Raw genomic sequence first — 9,924 nt, 5'->3', positions numbered from 1 at the left:
AATGGTTGATCTCCCCCTCTAGGATGGAGAAGCTGTCATTGTTAAAGGATGGGGATTCTATTGGGGGGATATAGGTAGCACACAGAAATGTTTCTCTGTTGAGATCATTTCCTTATTAATTTCTAGCCAAATTTAAAATGTTACTGTTTTGACTAATTTAATAGAGTGGGTTAGGTCTGCTCTATACCAAATTAGCATACCCACTGAGTCTCTTCCCTATTTCACACCTGGTAGTTTGGTGGATGGGACTACCAGCTCTCCTCTATACCATGTTTCTTGTAGGATGACAATGCCTGTATTTCCAATTTCTTTGATGAAGTCTGGATTCCTGCTCTTTAGGCCAAAGGCAGATGACCTCCGACCTTGTATATTCCAGGATGAGATAGTAAAAGCTTTGTGTTCCATAGTGTCTAGTGTTGTTTTTGTGTGGTTTAGGCCCGGACCTTCACAGTAGGTGTGAGCAGAATATGTTGAGCATCTGATACATACCTCTTAGGTCGCAGGATGGGGCTTGGGCAGGTGCACTAGGACTCTCTCTAATCATCTCCAGTAAACATTAATCCTGGTGCTCTCTCTGCAGCCCCTCACTACACCAGGAGAGGCCTCCTCCTCTAAAGCAGAGTGGGACTAGAGGGACTCAGAGCCTCACTGTCGTGATCATCAGTTTTAGTTCTGTTTGTCAGCACATTAAGCAGCAAAGACAACAACATGTTCAAGCCTCATCACAGGGCCCTAGATGAGGGTGTAGATGAGGGTATAGCTGAGGGGGTAGCTGGATCCTTAAGTTCAGGGTGGGACAGGAATGTTAGGAGAACACACACACACCACCTGGTTAGATCGCTTACTCACAGACACTAACACACCCCCTGAGACACACACACATGCAAACATACACACGTGCAAACACACACATACACAAACACTGCACAGCTGTCCGTCATGGATAACAATAATACCAGTCTTGGCAACAGGGTTACCCTGAAATATTTAAAGCTGCTCTTCTCCAAAATAATGCTGATTTCACACCGGAGCACATAGCTTGCGCTTCACACATTCCTAGAGAAGGAGTAGATTAGGGTCAACCTCCAAGAGGCAATACTCCACATTCTGTTTATCTCTGTCTGCATGAAGAAATTTCTGCACTGCAACGTGTGTGTGTGTGTACTTTCTGCCCCTGTCACTGGTGGACTTCCTGTCCAGACAGGAAACAGGAAATACATTCCTGGCGTAGAGTACCAGACAGGCAACAAACATGGCATTGTATCTACAACAACTGTCTGAGGAATTCACCCCCCATCAGGCTCATATTAGTACCACGTTACAGACATATAGGACGATGAGACTGAAACTGTGGATAGTGTAGGTTAATTTCCATCATCTCTTAGGATTTTGCAGACTTTTTAATGTACACTGAACAAAAATATAAACACAACATTTAAAGTGTTGGTCCCATGTTTCATGAGCTGAAATAAAAGATCCCTGAAATGTACCATAAGCACAAAAAAAGCTTATTACTCTCAAATTTTGTGCACACATTTGCCAAGATAATCCATCCATCGCGCCGACAGAAACAAACATCTCTCTGGTAAGAAGAAGGGTGGGGGTGTATGCATTATGATTAACGAGTCGTGGTGTGATCATAACAACATACAGGAACTCAAGTCCTTTTGTTCACCTGACCTAGAATTCCTTACAATCAAATGCGACCGCATTATCTACCAAGAGAATTCTCTTAGATTATAATCACAGTCGTGTATATTCCCCCCCAAGCAGACACATCGACGGCCCTGAAGAACTTCATTGGACTCTATGTAAACTGGAAACCACATATCCTGAGGCTGCATTTATTGGAGCTGGGGATTTTAACAAGGCTAACAAGGCTCCCTAAATTTTATCAGCATATCAAATGCGCGACCCAGGCTGGCAAAACCCTGGATCATTGTTATTCTAACTTCCGCGACGCATTTAAAGTCCTCCAAAGAATGCGAAGGTAACTGAGCTAAATGACTATCGCCCCGTAGCACTCACTTCCGTCATCATGATGTGCTTTGAGAGACAAGTCAACGACCATATCACCTCCACCCTACCTGACACCCTAGACCCACTCCAATTTGCTTACCACCCCAATAGGTCCACAGACAACGCAATCGCAATCACACTGCACACTGCCCTAACCCATCTGGACAAGAGGAATACCTATGTAAGAATGCTGTTCATTGACTACAGCTCAGCATTTAACACCATAGTACCCTCCAAACTAGTCATTAAGCTCGAGACCCTGGGTCCCCCCACCCTGTGCAACTGGGTCCTGGACTTCCTGACGGGCCGCCCCCAGGTGGTGAGGGTAGGTAACAACATCTCCACCCCGCTGATCCTCTACACTGGGGCCCCACAAGGGTGCGTTTTCAGCCCTCTCCTGTACCCCCTGTTCACCCATGACTGCGAGGCCATGCACGCCTCCAACTCAGTCATCAAGTTTGCAGATGACACTACAGTGTTAGGCTTGATTACCAACAACGACGAGACGGCCTACAGGGAGGAGGTGAGGGCCCTCGGAGTGTGGTGTCAGGAAAATAACCTCACACTCAATGTCAATGTCAACAAAACAAAGGAGATGATCGTGGACTTCAGTAAACAGCAGAGGGAGCAGCCCCCTATCCACATCGACGGGACAGTAGTGGAGAAGGTGGAAGGTTTTAAGTTCCTCGGCGTACACATCACGGACAAACTGAATTGGTCCACCCACACAGACAGCGTGGAGAAGAAGGCGCAGCAGCGCCTCTTCAACCTCAGGAAGCTGAAGAAATTCAGCTTGTCACCAAAAACACTCACAAATCTTTACAGATGCACAATCGAGAGCATCCTGTCGGGCTGCATCACCACCTGGTACGGCAACTGCTCCGCCCACAACCGTAAGGCTCTCCAGAGGGTAGTGAGGTCTGCACAACGCATCACCGGGGGCAAACTACCTGCCCTCCAGGACACCTACACCACCCGATGTCACAGNACTACCTGCCCTCCAGGACACCTACACCACCCGATGTCACAGGAAGGCCAAAAAGATCATCAAGGACAACAACCACCCGAGCCACTGCCTGTTCACCCCGCTATCATCCAGAAGGTGAAGTCAGTACAGGTGCATCAAAGCGGGGACCGAGAGACTGAAAAACAGCTTCTATCTCAAGGCCATCAGACTGTTAAACAGCCATCACTAACTTTGAGTGGCTGCTGCCAACATACTGACTCATCTCTAGCCACTTTAATAATGGAAAATGTATGTAATAAATGTATCACTAGCCACTTTAAACAATGCCACTTTATATAATGTTTACATACCCTACATTACTCATCTCATATGTATATACTGTACTCTATACCATCTACTGCATCTTGCCTATGCCGTTCGGCCATCGCTCATTCATATAATTTTATGTACATACTTTTATTCATTCCTTTACACTTGTGTGTATAAGGTAGTTGTTGTGAAATTGTTAGATTACTTGTTAGATATTACTGCATGGTCGGAACTAGAAGCACAAGCATTTCGCTACACTCGCATTAACATCTGATAACCATGTGTATGTGACAAATAGAATTTGATTTGAAATTGGCATGCTGATTGAAGGATGTCCAGCAGAGCTGTTGCCAGCTAATTGAATGTTCATTTCTCTACCATAAGCCACCTCCAACGTCATTATATAGAATTTGGCAGTACCGACCTCACAACCACAGACCACATGTATGGCGTTGTGTTGGCGAGTGGTTAGCTGATGTCAACATTGTGAACAGAGTGACCCATGGTGGTGGTGGGGTTATGGTATGGGCAGGCATATGCTACATATGATGAAAACAGTTGCATTTTATCGATGGCAATTTGAATGCAGAGATACCATGATGAGATCCTGAGGCCCATTGTCGTGCCATTCATCCGCCGCCGTCACCTCATGTTTGTGTTATTGACTGTACGTTTGTTTATGTGTAACTCTGTGTTGTTGTTTTTGTCGCACTGCTTTGCTTTATCTTGGCCAGGTGACAGTTGTAAATGAGAACTTGTTCTCAACTGGCCTACCTGGTTAAATAAAGGTTAAATAAATACAAAGAAAAATGTTTCAGCATGATAATGCACGGTCCCATGTCGCAAGGATCTGTACACAATTCCTGGAAGCTGAAATTGTCCCAGTTCTTGCATGGCCTGCAAACTCGCCAGACATGTCGCCCATTGAGCATGTTTGGGATGCTCTGGATCAACGTGTATGACAGCGTGTTCCAGTTCCTGCCAATATCCAGCAACTTCGCACAGCCATTGAAGAGGAGTGGGAAAACATTCTACAGGCCACAATCAACAGCCTGATCAACTCTATGCAAAGGAGATTGTCGCGCTGCATGAGACAAATGGTGGTCACACCAGATACTGACTGGTTTTCAGATCCACGCCCCTACATTTGTTTTAAGGTGCCTGTGACCAACAGATGCATATCTGTATTTTCAGTCATATGAAATCCATAGATTAGAGCCTAATGAATTTATTTCAATTGACTGATTTCCTTATATGAACTGTAACTCAGTAAAATCTTTGAAATTGTTGCATGTTGCGTTTATATTTTTGTTCAATATAGATGGATTTCTGAGTAAAAGTTCAAGGCTGACCTACATATCATTCCTAAACAATGCTGGTTGATATTCAATGTTCAGATTTGATACAAAAAAATGACATTTAGCTGTGTACTTTGAGTCAGCTCTTAAAGATGTAGGGCATGATTGCCAATAGAACTTAGCAATTTATTACACATCAATAATGACATTTCTCCACATACAAAACACTAGGCAACATGACAACACAGGGTTGGTGAAAAACAATTAGCAACAATCAAACACTTTACGGAAATGATAATCACTTCAGATCACAGTACTACTGTGTATACAACATATATTTCAGTCAATTACACACATATAGCTAGTTACACGCATAGCACAATATTAAAAGATCAGAAAGAGGCTTGGCTGAGCGGTGTTCCCACAAACTACGTTCTTTAAACAGAACCCTCATGTGGGATACTAGTTCCCAATCAACCAGCTAAAACTTTTGGTACAAATTAGGAACAAATATTTTGCCAAAGAGTGATCTGAAGTATCCCTGGTGGATTGTGAGGCATGGAGAGTAGTCTATATTTCTCCAGAAGGATTTCTGAGAAACCTAAAACCACCCTGGAGTTCTGAGTTGGAGTGGAGAGTCTTCTAGAGAATGAGTCCACCAAAAAATGTGGTTCCAGGAGGTTCTGTTAGAGCTGATCACAGCTCGGTGGCAGGGTGACGTCCCTGTGATGTCATATCGTCTCTCTCAGAACCAAACAGCCTTCACTTTGTCCTGATCCAGACCTGGAGAGAGAGAAACAGCATAACATCAACTTTTAGATAAACAACAACGTAGCAGAAACATAGACATGGGAGAGAGAGAGTGTGTGTGTGTGTGTGTGTGTGTGTGTGTGTGTGTGTGTGTGTGTGTGTGTGTGTGGGTGTGTTGTGTGTGTGTGTGTGTGTGTGTGTGTGTGTGTGTGTGCTCCAGGTCAGAGGCTTACCTGAGTCGTAGATATCCATGTGTGTGTGTCGAGCTGTGGGCCAGGCTGAGGGGGTCAGGGTGGGGGGGCTGGCCTGCTCCACCTCTGCCTTCACATCACTGTGTATCCCTGGGCTCTGGCTGCTGTGTGTGTTACTGTGTGTGCTGTGACCAGCAGGGCTGTGGGCTAGGGGACTCTGAGTCTTCACACCAGGCAGGAGTAGAGGGCTGAACCTGGGGTCCAGGCCTAGGCCATGGGACAGGTGGGGATGTATGACCGGGTGGGTGTGGTGGGGGTGCATGTGTGTGTGAGGGTGTGTGTGTGGGTAGACGTCGTGGACGTGTGTGTAGCTGGCGGAGGTCTGGGGGCTGAGGCTGTAGGCCCAGGGGTCAGGGAGAGAGGTTGGAGGAGAGAGGCTGGGCTGGGGCAGAGCGTGGCCTGTCCACATAGCTCTGTCTGGGGCATGGAAGCCTGCAGGGCTGGGGGAGAAGTCTGGGTGGATGGGCAGACAGGTGCTGGTCTGGGACTGGTAAACTCCACCCCACAGAGAAGAGGACAGAGAACTACACTGGCCTTCCGAGAGAGATACACTGTCTGAAAGAGAGAAATGGATGTAGTCAGTAAACGATAGACAGACATTCATGTAAACAGCCTAAAGGTTACATCATTTATTCACAGTACTTTACTTTAATAAAAGCTTTCAGTTGTTGTGTATATTACATTTCTTTTATTTGATGACTTTATTTCCTTCCAAGTCATCATCTCATCTCTATAGAGCTGCTGCCTATGCTGACTGACAAAATCACCATTTTATTAGTACTTAAAAGTAAATAAGGCACATTTTATGACTGCTGAATACCAACTATCAATCACTTAGATCAGTGCTTCCCAAACTGTGGGGCTCAGTCCGGCTTTCAACTTACTCTTGAAAGTTGTAATAGTAGAATGCACAAGGTACCATTTCAAAATTGGGTAGTGCATCATCAGTTTTCCTCTTGTCATGTCAGTCATTGCATACCATAGAGAGCTATTTATAACTTGTCAGAAATGTCCAGATCAACTAGCCCAAATCAGCTGACGTTTTTTTGCTAGATTTTTTAGCACATAGATTTGGAAGTAATGTTCGAGTCACTCAAATATCACATTAATGCACATTAGACATGGCAAAATGTATAGAATTGTAAGAAAATTAGCTTTAAAACTGCAAAGTTTTCTTTGCACCCCATGACAAAATGTGTAGAACAGGAAATAAGCTTTAAACCTGTTAAAAGTTTTCTCCGCCAACAAGAGGTGTGTGAACAGTTTGTGTCATGAACAGTTCTACACTAACTGTGTAGAATATTGGACTGTTGGAAACTACAACCCCCAACTAACTTTACATCTCACAGTTTGGGCTTGATCTGATTTATCTCTAAAGAAACTGAGCATTGAGCTCAGAAAAGACAGAACGAAATGCAATTCTAATAATTGAACCGATGTTGGTTTAAAAAAAAAAAGAAATACCCAAAATGTCAGTTAATCGCTCAACACTAATTACCAGTGAAGAATCTATATCGGAAAAGGTTTTTAGGAACACTAGGTTTTTCCACAATTACATTTTTATTATTCTAAATAAAAAGTAACAGTAAAAGATTATGAATCCATTGAATAACACTGTTTTCAGATGAGTAATGGTACGAGTGTCCCCGTGTGTTCCTACCTTTCCACATTCCAGCCGAGGCAGAGGTGTGAATGGGTGTGCACCTGGAGCTCTTGGTCTCTCCAGTGAAGGTGCTGGGTTGGCTCAGAGCCCTGGAGAAATGCTCATCCACCACATCCTCAATGTTGCCGTGGAAATAGGTGAACAGGACACACCTGGAGCTCAGGTACTCTGCCTCAGCCGGCTGGCTGTCCTTCCCAGACCTCCAAGAGCCCCCCAGCCCAGAAATCTCCAGGCCCTGTCGGACCCCCTTCTCCCCAGCCAGCCTTCCCCCTCCACCCCCACGCTGCTGTTGCTGTCTCCCCCCTGGGAACTGCTGCTCCGTGCTGTCCTGCTGCATCCTACTGTAAACACCCAGCTTCTTCTATAGAGAGAGGGAAATAGACCGAGAGAGAGGGAGAGGGAGAGAGAGAAAAATGTATGCCACAGATTCAGCCATGAGAGCACCAGCCTGTCTGTCTAGTCAGCACCACAACGATCAAACCAGATGTTTAAAACATGTATACATCAACTGAACAAAATACAGCCCTCGTTAAAAGTCATACTAGCCAGTATAATTACTTATATTCTCGATGACCTCTATTTTAAGAAAAACGAATCATCTTTACAGACCGAAGTTTATCCAAGAAGTTGTAGGACGTTTCCGCGCGTGTGTTCTGGTGAAAGTATGACGACTATGCACATGCTCGTGGCCGTACCACATTAACCATCATCGTCAACATTCCTGAGTGACAGTGACGAGCTCTCATTACATCACCCTTCTGATGGAACGAGGAGCCCGAGTCATTCTGCGTGACCTGCTCTAACTAAATACATCACGAGCAATGACCACTTCAACTTTTCAACCGGTAACTTTTAGAGTTCTGTGATACCCAGGACTCATCGCTGTGAACTGACATCTGCGACGCCCCAAAAACATTGCTCGTGGAGTGTATTCGTGCGTAAAAGCGCCAATTATTAGAACGCAAAAAATAGCCTAGTATTAAAAAACAAACAAATACTACGCCATTACTATTTCGTCTAGTCTGGACACCCACCTGTTGCTGGTGCTGATGGTGATAGTATGCTGCTTTGTAGGCTGCTGCTGCTGAAGACGCAGGGAGGTAGTGGCCTCCATAACTCTGGTGAAACATCACATCCAGACAACTCATGGCTGTGACGAAGCTGGCAGGGGCTCAAAGAGAAACACAGCCTGAATCAGCGCTCCTCAGACGGATGTAATCCTTAGGTCCACCGCTGCCTCCATATAAACCTGGCGGTGACAATAGACATGCCGTCGGTGAAAGGAGCTGTTTGCATAAAGACAATACCGAGCCAATAGGACCAACACCTCCTACTGAGCCGAACCAAACCCGAGTGAAAGCGAACATATGGTACCCGACAGACTCCACTTGGCAAAGTTCTTAGAAGCGACTCTGATTGGAGGAAAGTTTTAACGGTACTATGGGCTATGGAGAGGAGAGGAGGGATGGGACTCTGCGCGCACACGCCCACTGAGCGCATACCCGCTGCTCAGGGGAAGAGAGGAATGAGGTATGAGTGTGGCATCCTCTTGAAGGTAGAATTGGGAGGCTTTCAGTGAATTGAAATTGTGAGCATCGTCAGATAAGTGAATGTTAATATCCAGTATTGTGTCATGGACTGTGTTTCATTTTATGTTATAATTTTAACCCATTGGGTGTGGCATGTCTATTTGGGGAATTCCATACTATTGTAGAACATTTGGCCTAGTTTTCCAGTACACTTGGCAGGCTCTGACATTACCAAAAAAGGGGAGAATGTGGCAGACACAGGTAACTGCCAAAATAAAGGAAACACCAACATAAAGTGTCTTAATAGAGCGTTGGGCCACCATGAGCGAGAACTGCTTCAATGCACCTTAGCGTAGATTCTACAAGTGTCTGGAACTCTATTGGAGGAATGAAATGCCACTCTTCCACGAGAAATTCCATAATTTGGTGTTTTGTTTATGGTGGTGGAAAACGCAGTCTCAGGTGCTGCTCCAGAATGTCCCATAAGTGTTCAATTGGGTTGAGATCACACACATACACACACACCACACCACACCACACCACACCACACCACACCACACACACACACAGCTTTCCCGGTCTCTGTTTGCTCTTCCTCTGCTGGGGCTGCTGTAGTTGCTGTGCTGGGAGACTCCTCATTATTATTAGACTCACTAACATAGAGACTACTGGGTCTTTCAGCACGCGCCCCAAAAACACAACTGATGTCCACATTATTATCACTAACACAGAGACTAGTGGGTCTTTCAGCACGTGCCCCAAAAACACTACTGATGTCCACATTATTATCACTAACACAGAGACTACTGGTCTTTCAGCACGTACCCCAAAAACACTACTGATGTCCACATTATTATCACTAACACAGAGACTACTGGGTCTGTGTCAGCACGTGCCCCAAAAACACAACTGATGGTCCACATTATTATCACTACACAGAGACTATGGGTCTTTTCAGACGTGCCCAAAAACACAACTGATGGTCCACATTCATTATCACTAACACAGAGACACTACTGGTCTTTCAGCACGTGCCCCCAAAAACCACTACTGATGTCCACATTATTATCACTAACATCTATCAGGAGACTTAAGCTGGGGTCTTTCGAGCACGCTTGCGCGCATACAAAACCTTCTA

The 9,924-nt window shown here is 45.2% G+C and overlaps 1 protein-coding gene across 1 annotated transcript; it reads right to left on the bottom strand.

Annotated features, from left to right (window-relative positions):
- Positions 1–4,723: 4,723 nt before the first annotated feature.
- vgll3 (vestigial-like family member 3) lies at positions 4,724–8,691 on the bottom strand. The gene is made up of 4 exons (XM_024007818.2): positions 8,292–8,691; positions 7,255–7,618; positions 5,577–6,149; positions 4,724–5,376 (listed from the first exon to the last, which is right to left on the bottom strand). The coding sequence occupies exons 1-4, from the start codon at positions 8,403–8,405 to the stop codon at positions 5,339–5,341; spliced, it is 1,089 nt and encodes a 362-aa protein (XP_023863586.1). The 5' UTR covers positions 8,406–8,691; the 3' UTR covers positions 4,724–5,338.
- Between the last annotated feature and the right edge of the window lie 1,233 nt (positions 8,692–9,924).

Source organism: Salvelinus sp. IW2-2015, linkage group LG2, assembly GCF_002910315.2.
Source record: "Salvelinus sp. IW2-2015 linkage group LG2, ASM291031v2, whole genome shotgun sequence".
NCBI lineage: Eukaryota > Metazoa > Chordata > Actinopteri > Salmoniformes > Salmonidae > Salvelinus > Salvelinus sp. IW2-2015.
The sequence above is the reverse complement of the archived record's forward strand: the minus strand, read 5'-3'. Positions and strand labels throughout refer to the sequence as shown.

Excerpts from the sequence above, each read along its gene's own strand:
- vgll3 (XM_024007818.2), bottom strand. The coding sequence starts at position 8,405 with ATGAGTTGTCTGGATGTGATGTTTCACCAGAGTTATGGAGGCCACTAC. Across the intron at positions 7,619-8,291 it reads ACCATCAGCACCAGCAACAG|AAGAAGCTGGGTGTTTACAG; the intron begins GTGGGTGTCCAG and ends CTCTCTCTATAG. Across the intron at positions 5,377-5,576 it reads CATGGATATCTACGACTCAG|GTCTGGATCAGGACAAAGTG; the intron begins GTAAGCCTCTGA and ends CTCTCTCTCCAG.